This window comes from Gavialis gangeticus, unplaced genomic scaffold, assembly GCF_001723915.1.
Source record: "Gavialis gangeticus isolate Ggan-Ray unplaced genomic scaffold, GavGan_comp1, whole genome shotgun sequence".
In the NCBI taxonomy this organism is placed as follows: Eukaryota; Metazoa; Chordata; order Crocodylia; family Gavialidae; genus Gavialis; species Gavialis gangeticus.
Genome location: NW_017729032.1, coordinates 198,631,308 through 198,648,616, shown reverse-complemented (window position 1 = coordinate 198,648,616; position 17,309 = coordinate 198,631,308). Strand labels below are relative to the sequence as shown.

The 17,309-nt window shown below is 43.7% G+C and overlaps 1 protein-coding gene across 1 annotated transcript in view; it reads left to right on the top strand.

Annotated features, from left to right (window-relative positions):
* LOC109302303 (cilia- and flagella-associated protein 47-like) overlaps nucleotides 1–17,309 on the top strand; it is a 354,798-nt gene that overhangs the window by 20,973 nt on the left and 316,516 nt on the right. Inside the window, exons 4-9 of the mRNA XM_019523865.1 lie at nucleotides 2,039–2,177; nucleotides 7,113–7,341; nucleotides 7,811–7,971; nucleotides 13,425–13,561; nucleotides 14,183–14,418; nucleotides 15,619–15,811. Of these exons, the coding sequence (XP_019379410.1) occupies nucleotides 2,039–2,177; nucleotides 7,113–7,341; nucleotides 7,811–7,971; nucleotides 13,425–13,561; nucleotides 14,183–14,418; nucleotides 15,619–15,811 (1,095 nt within the window). The remainder of the gene's footprint in view (nucleotides 1–2,038; nucleotides 2,178–7,112; nucleotides 7,342–7,810; nucleotides 7,972–13,424; nucleotides 13,562–14,182; nucleotides 14,419–15,618; nucleotides 15,812–17,309) is intronic.

The following is a 17,309-nucleotide window of genomic DNA, read 5'->3' as shown; positions in this document are numbered from 1 at the left end:
TGCCATGGACAACAGAAGTCTGCAGCAAAGACTTGAGTCTGGCAGGACCAAGCGGTGCAAGAATCCAGACATGGCTGACTGATGGCAAGTACCAAGCCTGGGAATAGGGCGACACGCTGGGGGACAGAATGGCACCGAAGCAGGATGACATACAGACAAAGGAAAAGGGGGCAGTAGGAAGCACTCGGGATAAGAACACCGTCCCTATCCTATGGCCATAAAATTCCGAGAGCCCCTGGGGGACCAACTCGAAATCACCCTACTTACCAAACTGTTCCTTCCCAAAAGCAACAGCGAGGTCAGAGAGGAACCCCTATATGCAACACCTAGGGGAAAGGCATGGGAGGTTACAGAGAGATTAATGGGTCTCTTGATTTGATTCGGAGATTTAGCTGCCAAATGGGACTGAATCTCTTCCAAATCTAATTAGTGACTGAAGTTTCACACAGCCCTACCAGTCATAGTTACTGGTTCTGAATAAAGCCCCAAGTCCTTAAGGTCAGTTGGAAAAAACTGGAAGGGTTCAGAGGATGAGAGCTCATGCCAAACTTTGGACAGATCTAGGACTTCTCATTGTCCAAAGAAACAGTTGTAGTGTTGCTCTACTTTGGGTTCAGGCTAAGAAAGATAGTGGAAATACATTGAATGGATTCTCTTTTCAGTAGTCATATATCTTTGCTTTATTACCTTTGGTAACTTCCTATCATCCCAAGGTGTTCTCAAGACAAAGATTGTTCTCTATCCAGTTAAAGGACTGAAGAGGCTAAACTTATTGGGTTGGGGGCCTTGAGACAGTCCTGTACCACAGAATAATAAGCAGGACATCTCTCTTTGTTCCAATTTGAGACCTAGTTGTCATGCGTCTTAAGACCATAGACTGACAGATTTGGTTTCTCTGAACACGAGTCTTGGGTCTTTGAATTCCTTGGAAGGAACCTTCTAAAGGGCATGGACACTTAAGATAACACAGGCTATCTCATGTGTGAGCCTGGAATGAATCTCAGGTGTTTTCTATAACCGTGTATAATCTTCTGCATCACTGAAATTCCATACGGAAGTCTTGCAGAGTAACCTATTGATGCAGGATTGGGTGTACAGAAGTGGCTGGTACACAGGGTAATAATGAGGACAGGCCAGGGTGGAACTATTGAATCTGTGATTTTGTATGCGGGGAGCCTCAGGGTTCCCTACAAGTATCATTGAGGGATAGCATATATATATTATAGTTATGCTGGCTGGAGGAGCTCCATATTAGCCTCTGACTGAGAGTGTAGATGTGACTTCTTTTAAAAATAGGCATTTAATTCTCATACAGCCTGAGTACTTAAGATTTTTTTGGTCCTGCGTCTTGTTAAAGATCGTATATTATATAATTTGAAAACTTATATGTTGTCTATAGTACATGCTTTTATAGATAGTGAATTAAAAAAATTGATATGTGTGGGATACCAGCAGACAATACGTTGCTGGTATATGGAACAAAATCATTCATTGATACTGTTATTCAAATTTGTTTTTAATTTTTGAAAATATATCCTACATGTAGGATAAGATTATTCACTCCCGTGGTAAACTGTACTGCATACAAACACAGTTGTGAAAACTATCAGTTTTATGTAAGGAGACAATAACTATATATTTGGTTGTGTTCTTAGCTCTTAGACTACTTCTGTGGCCTAGAGTTGTGTTTCTTGAATTTACATGATTTACAAAATTTCACTAGCATCTATTTAACTGTTTTATGATCATTTTGGTTTGGCATGTCAGGACCAGATCTGTTAAAATTATAAGTTTGCACAACAGCATTGGGCATGAGTATTTAAAGAAGACCAGAAAAGCATGTATCTTGAATCTTGTATTCATATTTTTTGAAATGTTACCTTTGCTTTTGTAGAAGTAAAATCATTGTTTAAATTAGTTTGTGCAGTTTACTGTTTATGAAGCTCTCCATCATGCTTTTGGATTATTCTGTGTATAGAGTGTTATCTGATCTTCCATTATGTGCACAGTGTAATTTAAAACATTGAATTTCTCGTAGGTACATTTAAAATAATGTACACTGGAAGCGCCCCTCTTAACATTCTACCTACCAGTGGAGTGGTGGAACCCAAAGCAGTGCAGTTGGTTAAAGTGGATATCTGCACAGACATACCCAGAATCATCAGAGAAGAGGCAATGTAAGTGCAGAGTACAACAGCATGAAGTCTGAATGTCTGCATTTTCTTTTGGTGTCTTGTATTAATTATAAAATCTCTTCAATATAGCTATGCTCATTCAAATGCAAAATAGCTAAAACAATACATTAGAAGAAATTTAGTTCTTACACATGAGTTATTGTGTTCAGTCCTGTCTTTTTCATTACTGATTTCACTAATGAAATTACCTCCACATAGGAATGTTGTATAAATAATATGCCTTGCCACACTGCTGTAGAATCTTTTTAAACAGTAAAGGCAGGGAAGGCTTCTATATCATCAAGCCAAGCATTTTGCTGTCCAGGGATATGTATATCCTGAAACCTCAGTTTCTCTTTCCCAGTTGAGGTGGTTGGGGGACTTGCCTTTTTCTTTTGAATGCTACAGTTAATGAATGGTGTATGCACAGTATTAAAAAATTGACCTGAAAGTTGTTATAGGTTCCACTGGTATTTCCTGCTTTAAGTGCAGGGAATCTCTCTGGCAGAAATTCCCTGGCAGAATCTTTCAAAACAAAAATATGTTTAAATAACACTTCTTGTAGCTCTTTCCTTTATTAATGGTTTCTTTGTCAATACAGGAATTTTATGATATGGTACCTGCAATAGCAGGAAAGTTGACTTGATGAACTCAGAAGTTCCTTCCAAAGCTACATATCTAGAGTCATAAAAAGTTGCTTAAATGATAATGCTTGGTTAGAGCAAAAATGTCCTGTTCTACTTCTGGTCCCATTGTTCCCATTCATAGTGCACATTCACTCTCTGCCTAGGAGTTTGTAACGTTTTTACCAACAGTGTCTACTATGTGCTGCATGGCCTTGATCTCCTCTTCCCTAAGGTATAAAGAGCAGGAGGCTTCATTCACAAGTTTGTTCTTTCTGACGACCCAATGGTATGGAGCTGAAGCAGTCTTAGTGGCCACGTACAGGTGTTATACTTTTACCAGAAAAATTTCTGCTCTCCCATTAGAAACTCTCCCAGTGGCAACCTGGAAGATCTTCTTTGTGAAAGAACTTGTTTAAAAAGTGACTGCCTGCATGCTCCCCTACCAGTCTGGTGTGAGAGGGGAGGGAAGCAACACCCTTTGCTCCCTGACTCTTCCCCAAACTTGGGACTGCCCAGTTTAGAGACTGGGTTGGGGTTTTGCTTTGCTGCTTCTCCCCTCTTGGACCAGTCAAGGAGAGGAAGAGAGCAGCAGTCGCTGCTCCTCAGCCTCTTCCTCAAACTGGGAACTGCCAGCTGGATGGCAGCTCTGTGATTTTGCATTGCTGGGCACTAGGTTTAGGGAAGCTCTCCCCAAGCTTGCTTTCCTATGTCCCAGACTTCATATTGCCACCCAGATAGGCACCAGGGCTGGTGATTTCAAAATTATTAGGGGTGGGACGTAGTCTCAGGAAGAGTCTCTCCCTAAGCTGGTTTCCTCAAGCCCCAGCTTCGTGTTGCCACTCCTGCTGCCTAACTGGGCAATGGGGGCAACGATTTATAAGTCTGGGGTCCTGGCTTTGAACATGCTGGGAAAAGCAGCTTTTAGATCACCTTTGGCCAGTTGCTGTAGTTTCCCCAGGACTAAGGGATGTGGAGCAGCTACTGTATCCCATGCCTTTCTAAAACAAGGATCACTGGTCTGGGGAAGGTGCAGAGAGCTAGGGAGAAGGGGCAGGTGCTGGCTGCTCCCTCTCCCACACCAACAAATTTATGGACACATGGTGAGACCCATGGGTGAAACAGCTGTGTGGTCTGGATCTGGCCCACAGGCTGCATCTTGGTCATCACTGCTCTAAGCTCTTTTTATAGGGTAGCAACTTTAAGGGTAGAATAGTTTTAGCTCAGAGGCTGTCAAACTGGTCAAGGGATTGTTTTAGAACAGCATGTGCTTAACAAATTGGATGCTTCAACACAAATAAGAACTCAGAGCCTAGGATTTCTCAGCAGCCTATTTTAGTAGAGTTTCAATAATAAAGATTTGTAAAAAGCTCCATTGTCCTCAGTGCACATATTAAAAATAATGACTTTTTGGTGACAGCATCAAGATCAGATACACATATATGGAGAACAGTTTTATAATCCTTAGATGCATCTACATGTGTGCTTTACTATAGAGTTGACCAATTAGCTCCTCAGTAAAGCATCACCATCTACACATGTGCCTCTATGAGGGCAGAGTAAATTTAATGAACTCTGCCACAGAATAGTACTGTCTGGGACATGTACTATCCTATGGTGGAGTCATTTACGTTGTCTCAATGCACACTGTCCCGGGGAGCCGAACAATAAACGGGACTCACCTGCAGCTCCCGATGACAGGCGCACGAGGCGGAGGGAGGAGCCCGCGTGGCTCATTAGCTGCCTGTTTATCAGGTTACGCCGAGCTGGTGACGTCATGGAGGAACACCAGCCGGCGGCGTTAAAAACGATGGTTGCAGCTGCAGAGGGGGCGGATAGCTCCAGCGAGAAGCAATGCCAAGCCCTGCTGACGAGGGAAGCGGTGATGGTGGCTGTTAACAGCGTGGCAGCAGGAGAGCAGGCAGAGGCTCCAACGGAGCAAGAACGGACCCCGAAGCTGGAAGCTGCCCCAGACATCGAGGGTGCTGAAGGCATGGCTACGGAGGACGCGACAGACCGAAAACCGGAGGGCAGCACGACCCACAGGTGGGGTGCTGGAGCAATGGCGCGCAGAAGCGGCCGCACTAGGCAGGAGAGACCCCAGGAGAGCCCCAAAGGGGTACAGCCGGGGCATCGCCGCCAAGCTACGAGGTAGTGAGCCGGAGGAAGGACCGGGAAAGCAAGGGGCCAAGAACGGGCCAGAAGGGAACTGAAAAGTGTTCAGAATAGGCTGCTCAATAAGTTGAGGAGCTGAGTAGTTCGCTTTTCCTTTTGAGGTTTGAGTTGTTGGGTAGCCCTGGCTGAAGGGGGCAGAACTGGGGCAATGTCCTTATAAAGTAAGGTTGATGGGGTCTCGGTGAGGCCAGAGTCTGTGCAGGAAGTCCTGTTCTGTGCCGGGCGGGGAGTAGGCTAGGAGGGCCGTGAGCTGAGCTTGCTGGTGGGCACCACAACAGGGGTGATGGCCACTTAGGGGTAGACCGGTGGGTGTCATTCCATGGCTGGAGAACAAGGACCAACGGAGGAAGGACGCACTAAAGGTGGCGTGAGGCTGGGGTGCAGGGATGGCGGAGCCCTGTGAAGTGACCGTCGAGGGATCCTGGGCCACGGAGTGTACCGCGAACTGGCCCTTGACACTGAGGAACATCAAGTTGTGGTGGGCAAGAAAGGGGTTGGGGGCACGGGGAAAACAGAACTGCTCCGACACCAACAAGATCCCAACAGGTGTGTGACATCTACCTACAGGGCTAGAACCACCCAAGAGTGGGTAATCGAAACCTGGCAGTCACACACGTAGACAATGAATGGGACTGGCTGGAACATGAGGGTGCTACAGTGTTGGGGCTTCACCCTCATGTCCCAGCCAGCACCTCATGACCTAGCCAGCACCTCTGTCACCTGACACTGCCACCTGGATCCTGGGACTGATACCCTGGGCCTCCTGCCAGCCTGTGGCTGCTCTACCCCAGCTCAAATAGTTGCAGTCTTAGGTACATGTGAAGACACTGTGCTAGGGAGCAGCTGACTCCAGTGTGAACTGCACTGGAGTTTATTGCTACATACTAGCTGGGCATATAGGTGCACTCTTTCTCTTGCTGACCTCCTTGTGTCAATTGCCTAAGTACCAAATTTTTAGCTAAATACAGTAAGTGGGATTCACATAAATGAAATAAGTTACTAAGTTTTCAATAGCTGATTCTTTCTGTGTGTATGGATTCCTGAAGTCACAGCTTGGAGTTTTCTGAAGAAACCAAGTGTTGTTTTGGGTTGATCAACATTTTTCTTTGACTTGGAGGGCAAAGTGATGCTAAGTATAAGCCTGACCCATAATAGGTACTACTGGTATCCATAATGGATACTACTGGTGAAAATATGATGAACTCATATGGACAGGGTGCAGACATATAACATCTTGAAGTATTTCATTTACCATATAGTTAGTAACCTCCAGTTTCTCACTGTAAATAGTAACAAAAGGTAATTATTTTTTCTAACTACAGGTTGGGGATCTTGCTCACCATGGTACGTAAGAGGGAAAAATAGTGTTATGCTTACACAGAAAAACATTATTGTTGGAGGACTTGTCCAATGTCTTGCAGAGGGGCACTCCTTGAAGGGGTTTCCTGGCTTCTGTAGGTAGAGACAAACAGATTTTTAGAGGGGTCTAAGTACGTATGTGTTTAGTGAAAAGGAATGCCACTAACTCCTTTTAAGTGTCAGTATTGCTCAGAAAGACTTTAGTGCCCCATACAATATTTCATTTTGGCTTTATAGAGAAATACCTTCTGGGAGTAAGACTTACTTTGAACTGTATTTTTGTGATGGTTTAATTAGTTTATATGTTGTAAGCCTTCTGTTTAGTTTAATTCTAATATTAGAAAAGCCTAAGTCTCTGTCTGTCTGTCTGTCTGTCTGTCTGTCTGTAACGCTTTATTTGCACTCTGATTGGTTGATGAAAACAGCCAATCAGAGTGCTCCAAGCATGGGGGGTTACCGCCATGATTCTGAAGCCATGCTGAGGACTGGACAGAGGGTGGGGGAGCTGAGGCCTGCAGCACTGGCCTTAGTTCCCCCACCTCAGTCCCTGAAGAGGCAGAACAGCAGCAGCATGCGGTGTTAGGTGGTGGCACTCCATCCCAGCCCTCTCCCTCCCCCTTTTTCCCCTCCCCCCCGCCGTCATTCTTGACAGGCAATTGGCTAGTTTCTGATATAATTTCTGATTTGAGTATGGTACCTAAAGATCCAATGAAATTAATGGATTATTCTTGTATAAATATTACATGCACATCATTTATTTTTGTTTTGCTACTTTCAACAGAGTGGAATTACAGGATCATGGTAGCACAAAGTTAAGGATTGAAGCTACTGTGGTTGAACAAATTCTTGAACTATTAAGTGCATCTCATGGAAATATTTTGGAATGTATTAATTTTGGATCTGTCTATTTTGGATCTTCCAAGACTGAAGAAGTAGTTCTATGCAATAAAAGCCCAGAGACCATAAACTGGGTTGCAGTGCTGGAAGATGATGCTGTTGGAGGAGAGATGGTAAGGAAATAGTGCTGTGTCATTTCAGCATAAAGATTTTGCTTTTTTCCCTTATCTTCTCTATGTATTTTTATATTCTAGTATTCACACTTTTCCTGGTCAGTACAGCTGCTGAAAGATGAGACCAAACAACAGGACTGCTGCTATAATATTACTTCGGGATTAAAAGTTTTAGTCACTGTTAATCAAAGCAACAGATAATAACTTCAGTGACTGTAATTTCATTTATATAAGTGTTATAATTTGTTGCATGATCTAGTGTGTTTGACCTAATTTACAGGGAGATCACTAAGATTTCCTTTGTTAAAGAAGGTGAAGGGCTCACAGTGTTCAGCCCTCAGGGCTCACAGTTATTAATATGATTACATTTTCAGTTGAACATTTTCTTTTTTGATCTCTTGTTGTTGTGAGAGAACCCCAGATGAAACTGACTGTTAACGACATTTCATATTTTGGTGTTATCTTACAGGGCACCGATATTCAGAAAAGTACAGATGCTGTTTTACAAGACATAAACTTCTTAGATAGAACAAGAGAACTAGATGTTTGCAGTTTAATCTCCTGCATTCCCAATCAAGGAACCTTGCAGCCTTATCAAAAAACTGTGATTACGCTGTATTTTAGTCCAAAGTAAGTACATAGTGCAACATTAAGAGATTGACATAATTAAAGGCATAGCAAATTAATAGTAGCAAATCTATCAGCAACTGTTAGATGTATCAAATATAATTTTGGACATCACAGAATTATTTCTTTCAGTATCACAGATCAATTCTAGCTTTTTATAATACTTATTTTTTATATATAGAACGTAAACTTAATTACTTCAATAATTTTTGTGCTTTTGTTTCATGAATAAGGTAGCTAATCATATCATAGTTGCCAGATAAAACCTACTAATTGCTATTTAATTAACCCCTTAAGGTAGTTGCAGATCAGTCAAGGCAAAGGGGTGTGATTCAAGCCATGCTTTTTTTACTTCAGCATATGTAAATAACTTTTTCAGGCTGGAAGTTTTACTGAGAATCTTCAGCAAATTACTTTAGGGACAAGAATATAATCCCCTTTTCACTGTCTATTCCCAGTTTCTCAACCAGAAAAGTTCTTAAATTAAGGAGGTTCCTTATATACAAGCTAGTACTTCCTGCTACATTCCTCCATTGATTCTATAGTTCATGACAACAGTTAATGATATAGTATTCTACATAGGGTGACCATCTGTCTCATTTTTTCCCAAGACAGTCTCAGATTTTGGAGCTTGCCTCCAGGTGTGGGGTGTGGGCTGGCAGGGGAGGGAAGCAGCACGGCCTCCCTGGAAGGTGGCAGCATGCCACTCCACCTCTGCCTCTCCCTACAGCGTGCTGCTGCCTTGGGAGGAAGCGGGTGGGGGACAGTGTCCCAGATGTCCCATATTTCCAACCAAGATGGACAGTCACCCTAATTCTACATATCTGCCCTGTGCAAGCCAGCCTTTATTTTCATGTTTTGCAGGAGTTTGTCTTTCGGATATAGCAACAGGATTATGTTTTCAGCTATAGAATGTTTAATAATTCTCTGATATCTTTCTGCAGCTAGAATGTTGGATTTTGTTATCTGTTTCTGTACAAAATGGCAGCTATTAAGTTCTTCAAGGGAACTGATTCTCTTACTGAATATATGAAAATGATTAAGAGACTCAATTTTAAGTTTGGTAGCTTCATTTAGAATAGACATTTCATTTTACTAAAAAAGTGTGAACTTGCTGTTCTGAAACAACAGAGGTCTCACCTGGTTTATGCAAAATTTTTTGCATATTTGTGCTAGAAGGTGGGAGAGTGTGGATGCTTAGAGACTACATGGTTCAGAGAGGCATGAGGTTTCATAGGCAACACCTTCATCATATGCTGTAGCAGGGTCTGGGTTAGCTTAGCATCACCCAGCTCAAATCAGTCCTTGAACTCTTTAACTCACTCCTTTAATTTGGTTCCAGAAACACAGTCTATCATGCCTTGGGTTTTTCTGCTCCACAGGGCTCAGCCAAAAGCATATGCAATCCAAAATAAACACACCTTTAACCTGGTCCTAGCAACATAATCTGTCTCTGGGCCCAGGAACACAAGCTTCAAAACCCTGGGTTAATCTGCACCAGAGAGCTCAGCAGAAAATATAAAACAATTCAAAATGAACACCCACAAGCAAGGGCTAGTTCTCACCCTATAATTTGCCTTCCTCCTTGGAGGAATGCTCCCTCCCCATGCAAGCTCCCTCTAAGTCCTCTACCTATCACTTCCTCATCCAGCCAGTCAACTTCCCCTCATTATTGCTGATTGCTTGAGCTATCTGAGGGCCCTTAGGCATCTGACAAAGTAGGTTGCTGCCTAGGAAGGATCGTGTTTCCGAACTTAGTTAGTCCTTGTGGGGATGGAGAACAGCTTGGTCTGCCTTCTGCCTGTCTTCAGACTAATGCAACTAATCACCTTGTTACAGCCTTATGTTAGAATGGATGTGTCTGTGTCTTCTGTTGTATTTGGAAACTGGGGAATTGCAGACTACTATGCCAAAGTAGTCCTATGTGGTTTAGTAATGTGTACAACTTTAAAAGCAAATTTATCTAGGCTTGCATAAGAGTGGCTGAAGGGGAAACTCTTGCTATTATAATACTAATCTTTAGTATTATTTCTTTAAATCCTTTAATATTTGTGCAAGTATCCAACCCAAGATAATACTTTACAGTTTTGGGGTAGTTGCCTTTATCTCCTTGAAATGAGTAGACTGAAGCTTTTGGTACAGCCTACCTAAATGGAAGTCAAACTATGTGGGACAATGCTCCCTCAAGCCAGGAAGAGGAAAGGGAACTGTGTTTTCCAGTCCACCTCTTTTTAACTCTTAGGATAGGGACAGGCATTCAAAAAGCTGGAGTGCACAGACATTCATGTTTAATTCTACAAATGCAGGTGCATGCTTGTAGTGGCTCAGGCTAGAAGCCGGGGGTGCTAGAGCAGGCCCTCCCTTCCATTTGCAGCAGTTGCAAGGCTGGAGGGAAGCTGACCTGGGGGGTGTGGCTAGCCCCCCTGAGCTAAGTATGATTGTAGAAGGGTTTAAACCCCAACCCTGGCCTGTAGGGACCCCAGCCAGGCTGCGTCTGGAGGGGTAGGGGGGAAGCAGCCCTTGCCAGGCTAGTCCCCGAACCCAGACACTGGCTGAAGCAGTGCCTCAGGCAAAGGGGGCAGAGGGTGGGGATTAAATTCCCCTGTCTCTGGTCACAGGACCCCAGTTGGGGTCCGCTCAGCTTTCCTTCCTGCTCTTGCTTGGGCAGTGGAGGGCCTGGCCAGAACCACTGGCATGACCCTGCTATCTAACCAGGACTGGGACTGTGGCTACAGCTGGGGTTGCAGGGCTAAACCCAGCTGGCTTGTGGGTGTAGCTGAGGGCAGAGTCATTGGGGCAGCCTCTTCTGGGGCTGTGGGGGCTGCGTGGCCAGACTGCTCCTAGCTCCCCATGTCCAAGCCAGGTGATGCTGTCATGGAGTCCCAGCTGGCTGGGTAGGGCCCCACAGGGCAGACTGTGGGATCAGGGCCCTTCCCAGTCCACTGTGGCTGCGTGACAGCCCAATCTGGCAGCACAGGCTGGGGCTGGTTGGGGAAAGAGCTCCCCAGGCCAGCTCAGAGGTACTGGCGGGCCCTGAGCCTGGCAGCCGCCACTGCTGTACCCCCTCCCCTGTGCAGCCCCTTGGGACTGCAGCTGCATAAGCAGCTGTGGGTCAGCTGTGTCAGGGGGCTGTTCTGCCCCCCTTGCCTCCAGCTGCCATAGCCTGAGCTGGGCTGAAGCAGCTGGGCTGAAGAAAACTCCCCCAGTGCTGAGCTGCACTGTGTGGTGTGGCAGGAGCTACAGCTGGAGGTGAGGAGAGAAATACAGCTTTGCCAGGCCAAGCCAGCTTCCCCTTTTCCCCAGTGGTTACTGTCCCTCCCATTCCTGTCATTGGTGCGCTGCTTCGGGAGGTGGTGGTTGTGTGGGGGGAAGCTTCAGCCTGGTGACTTCTGCCCTGTGTGTGGAGCTCCATCTGCTGTTCCCAGACACCTTCCACTTGGACGCCTTCTGCCTTCCAAGGTGTCCGGGAGCTGGAGTTAGCTTCACACTTGGGGCAGAAGCTGCGGGCTGAAGCTTCCTGCCCCTCTACCCAGAGCGATGTGGTATGGCTGCAGCAGCTGGAGGCGAGTGAGGCAGAACAGCCCCATGCCCTGGCCAGCCCACTGCTGGTTGTGAGGCTACAACCCCAGGTGCTGCACAGGGCAGGGGACATGGCGGTGGCAGCTGCCAAGCTCGGGGCTTGCTGATGTCTCTGAGCTGGCCTGGGAACCCTGCTCCCTAGCCAGCCCCTGTCTGTGCTGCTGGGCTAGGCTGTCAAACAGCTGCAGTGGGCTGGTAAGGGCACTAACCCCACGGGCTGCCCTGTGGGTCTTTACCCAGCTGGCTGGGGCTCCATGATAGTCCCAACTGGCTTGGGCACGGGGAGCCACACAGCCCCTGAGGCCCCAGCCCCAGCTGCAGCCTGTTGGGAAGGACCCAGACCCAGCGGTCCGGCCTGGGTAGGCCCCTCTTCTTCTGCCTTCAGCAGCACTCATTGGCCTGGGCTCAGCCATGCAGCCTCAGCTGCTGGTGAAGCAAGTGGATGTCAGAGGCCATTCCAGCTGGCTCTGGCCATGTTCCCTCCCCTGCCAGTGGATTGGGGATGAGGGGGAATGGATGATAGGGGCCACAGTCCCCGGGGAGGTGGAGAATAAACGCTATCCCTGCTCCCTTTGTCTTGCGGGGGCCAAGCCTCTGGCCATGCCCTTACCTCTGGGGGCCTGGCCATGCTGGGGGACTCTTGATTTAACTTAAACGAGGAAGGGGTCTGGGACAGAAGTTGCATAAACTGGTTGGACCCAAAGCAGTTAAGTTTGATACTATATTCAACCAGGTTTATCTTAAATCAGTTTCGGCCATTTTGAAGCTAGTTTATGTGCACTGAACTTACGTTCTGTCACAGGTTTAAACCAGTTTCTGATCACTTAAATTGTTTTACATGTAACTTCTGTCACTAGCCTTATTGTTAAAGTAGGGAAACTGTGCTATTGAGCCTGTGATATACAGGAAGGGAAGAAATCTGTTGTATTTGCTTAAATGCAAGATGAGTATTTTTACCCAAACAACATGGTGGGGAAAAAAACCTCATCTTGGATACAAGTACTGTCCCAGGGCAGGCAGTGGCTCAGCTCTGACTTCAGCCCCAGCTAAGCCACTGTGTGCCCTGGTCCAGGCTGGCTCATGCAGCAAGGAAGGGGTAAGTGTCTGGGGGAGTGTGGGAGAAACTATGTTGCCTGCCTTCTTACAGCCAGCCTCCATGGCTCCCCAGTTGCCTACCCTCCCTTACCTTCTGCTCTGGCCTCAGCCCTGACCTGGCCAGGCCCAAAACTGCTGTTGCTGTTTCTCCCTGGTTGGGTAGGGCAGGGCCAGGTTGGGGCCACTACTGCTGGTGATTTTCTTGGAGCAAGAGCAAAGCAGAGTAGAGCAGCAGAAAGTGGCAGGGAGTGCGTGTGGATGGTGGGGGACAGGCACTGGTTGGGGAAGGCTATGGGTGGCAGGGGCTAGGCATGTGCATGGGGCAGGAGAGCAAGGGGCATGAGGGGCAGGTATTAGGAGGTTAGGCACAGACATGGGATCAGGGGCAGGCAGCATCTGAGTAACATGGGAGGGTGGGGCAAATGGCAGGGTGGACAGATACCGGGGGTGGGGGTAGGCACAGGAAAGCAAGGGGCAGGGACTCAAGAGGCAGGCATCTCATTTGGTTTGCCCCTCACTTTCTGCTGCTACATCTATAATTTTCCATGGATTAAATCTAATTATTGAGGTGGGAAGGTCACCTTATATTCAAAGTTGTCTTGGATTCAGGTAAATACAGTACTTTTTAAATTAGTTGCCATTGCAGTTGCTGAAAAGTAGAGAATGTAGTAGTAAAAAAAGAGTAAACCATATCAAACAGTAAAAGGAGAAACTAAATTAAGAGATGAAAATTGCTCCTTAATAATCATGTGCATTTGATTTAAAATTTGTTAATTTTACAGGCAGTTTAAGAGAGACACTGGACTGGCAGAATCTCCATCAAGACAGGATTATGCGCTATTTTTGAGATTTGAGACCGTAGGAAGTACAGATGGCTTTCTGCGGTCACTGAGTGGTGAAGATATGTCAATCAGAAAAAGTATGTTATCAGTAATATAGTGTATGTATATGTAAAATAATACTCTAGCCCTTTATGTTTTAATTATTCACATCTTCAGATTAGTACTTTTAATGAGGATCTCTACTTGTTTTATAGACACCCATATCTTAAGTTAATGTACATTCTGAATGAGTCAAGGTGAAGGAAAAAACCACCTTCGACTTTCAGAATTCTATCTTTGTGGTGAAGGGAGGGGGATTAATATTGAATCATTTATATTACGAATGCCCATAAAGCCAGGAGCATTTATTTTTTTTTATTGTATATTTAAATTATATTAAAAAGGAGATTTAAAAAAAAAACATTTGGTCTTACCAAGGTTAGTGTTCATTTCCATTGGAATGTCATTTCGTCCTGATGTTAATAAATAAAAGTTCTCCATTTTGTATTAATCTATATGAATAAGCATTTCAGTTGCGTATTAAGCTTGTGTATACTTAAACATCTGAAATACAGTGCAGAAAAGGATGAGATGTGGACGTCATGATATTTTATACATTTACATATTCTTTGGTTGCAGTAGTTTAAGACTCCTATATGACTTGAATTCACAAGTTAATATTTTATATTTCTTTTTTTCTTTTTCACTCTGTTGTGCAGGGAATCTTTCTCATTGTGTGGAATTAGCTTTGACTGGCTCAGGACTTCCTGTCATATTAACTTTCAGTCCAGGACTAGTTATTAATTTTATGGACTGTTTCATGGGTGAAAACACACAGATTCTGTGCACGCTCAAAAATGCATCAGAGTCACTTCCAGTAACATACAGTTTCCGTAAAATTGCTCACTTCAGGATTTGCCCTCGGAAAGGAAAAATAAAAGAAAAATGTGACAAGGTATTGTAAAAATATATATTTTCCATAAATACTATATTTGAAAAACAAGGAGACCATTATACTCTACAGTGGCTTATTCAGGAACTGTAATTTGTCCCAAAAGTAGTAATATTTAGGGGAAAAAAATTACATATTTTCAATCTTGACTAGCTAGCTATTTTCAAGGGAGGTTTCCTATTTTCTTCAACACAAGATGAAAATTTATGCTTAGGCTTATATATAGAGCTTATATATTTGGCTCTGTCCCTTTCCAAAGAGTGCCAGGTATTATCAGTTTTCAAAAAGGAAAAAAAAAAGCCTCCCCTTGATTCTACAAAGCTGTAGGTACTTGGTATGTTACTTATTTGTATAAAGCAAGTCCTACCTAAGCCTATATGGAATCAGGGCCTACCTTTAGCTTATTCTAGTAAATCACAAATATTTTTGACTATTTTTCCTTTAGTGAAATACTAAGGCATATTAAAAGATACATGAGAAATTTTAACTTCTGTGTACCTGTAACTTGAGGGCACTATTGATAGCAGGTCTACCCAGTTGTGGGGCTGGCTGCCATTTTTGCAGGTTGATCATGGTGGGGCCTCCCACACCTCTGGCTGAGGGTCCTTGCTGGCACTGCCTCTTGCTTCTGACTGGTTGCAAGGGCTGTCTGTCATGCATCCCCACCCCTTACCACTGATTGATGGAGAGGGCTGGGGCTGCATGACAGATACCCCTCTCAACCAATCAGTGGCAAGGCGTGGGGGCAACAGCTATCTTGGGCTCTTCTTCATGCTGGCAGCCCCTATTCTCCTTGCCTCCCTGGTGGGTTGCGTGGCTGGGCCTCAGCATCATGAGGACTGCTAGGTCCTTCTGGGGAGCCAGCACTTTATTTTCAGTAAGTTATTTTTCGTAGATTTTATGAGCATTGCTCTTTCATGATTTCAGTAGGTCTTTGACTATAGGAAATGAACAACTATATTTTGCTACACAATTGAGTTTGTACAATTCTTCAAGTATAGTAGTATCTAAGAGTTATATTTTGTATTTGCTAAATTATATGTAATAGTTGTTCTAATTTAGAAGCATATATGTAATAGTTGTAGTAGTTGTGCATACAGGACCCTAAAAATAAATAGGAATCAGGAATGCACATCTTTTTCAATAAAAAAAATCTATAATACCTCTTTATTTCTAGTAAAATAGCAATGTTTATTTTTCCAGGATGTGATGTTTTCATTTTCTCCAACTCAAGTAGGAACCTTTAAAGTGAAGCAAGTTGTAGATATTATTGGCTTAGTAATGCAGCAAGATAATTTACAGACTTTGAAGAAAACATCCTTTCATCAGATAAACTTAAACTTTACTGGTGTTTGCAAATCTAAAGCAAAGAAAATTGTGTTCAGAATCAACTCTGGTAAGTTAACAACCACCCTCCTCCCCAGTTGCCCCCACCTTCATAATTTTCATTTATAAAGATCTTTTATAATAGTAAATTTTCCTAAGAGGCCTTTGGAATTAATTTATTATTAGAGTTTAAGTCGATTTTTTTAAATCTCTGTAAAAGCTGTCTGATGAAGTAGATGGTTGCCTTTGAAAGCTCATGCCCCTGAGCCAGTTAGTTTCAAAGGGCACCTGTAACCATGCCCAGTGCCCACTTCAGTGCATGCTAATTAGTGTGCATTGGAGCAGACTCGATTAATTGAGCCTCAGTGTTGTGCAGAGATGTTGGTTTTCAGGAAAATTTTGAACTGGAAAATTTTCCAATGCCCTAAATAGAGTATGATCTGATATAGCATGTTTATTTGACTTACATTTAGTAAACAAAACTAAAAAAGTACCCCCATGTTAATATTATGTCCCAATAGCCACAAGTATTTGAATTGAAATATTTGATTAAGAAAATAAAATTAAATACAGCACACTTAATGTGGTTTAAATGTTATATTCAAACAAATTCAAAGCTTTATGTGGAAATAATTTATTTTTATTGGAATGGTTGTAAAAATGTAAAGACAATACACAATGGCATGTACTTCCCTTCCATTGTTTGTTTAACTTTAAGGAAAAAACAAAGGGACTGAAAACTGTTTCGTATACCCAAAGAACTGTGCATGATATGTTGTGGTTGTCCACTCACCTACTTCAACAGAGTTTAACTCTCTTCCACTGAGGTCATCGCAGTACCTCCAGTTTCACTGTCACTGTCTGTAGAATCACTGGTACTACTTATTAGTTCCATTTCAGAAGCAGATTGAGGCAAATATGATTCAGAAGTACTTGAATCACATTCTCTTTCGCTAACGGATGGTTCACTAATTGTGCTTCTGACCGATTCTCTAGATGCAAGAGAGTTTGAGAAATAGAAACAAGCTTAGCGATGCATTTATTTGTTAGTCTGTTCCTCTTTTTTGTCTTGATTGAGCTGAAAGCCTTCCAGCTCCGTTTACAAGAAGCTGCTGTTGGTGGAAAGCTTAGGATCCCTAGAGCCATCCTGGACAACAGCCAGGTGTCACAGTATACCTTCCACAATGTGAGAGGAGACATATTCTCTGCTGCATGCCAAATGATGTCTTTGTTCCAAAGTTTTTCTTTTGTGCTGTACTCGGCAATGTCTGTCATCATACCTATTTTGTCAATGTCGTGGACCTTGTTATCTACTTCCATAATTGTATCAAGAGCAGTAGATAATTCATCTTCTGATAAATGTTGTCCTCTCTCTTGATGATCGAAAAGGTTTGCTGTCAGATTAATTGGATGATAGCAAAACTCAGATCTCTTAGTAAACATTTGTTTTACTACTACTACTTTTCTTGGATAGAGGTGAAGAAGGCAAAAGCTCAATTAGATTTTCATTTTGTTGTCTGAATATCTCTGGAATATTTGAAAGGCTTTGTGTATCTCCTTCAAGTTTC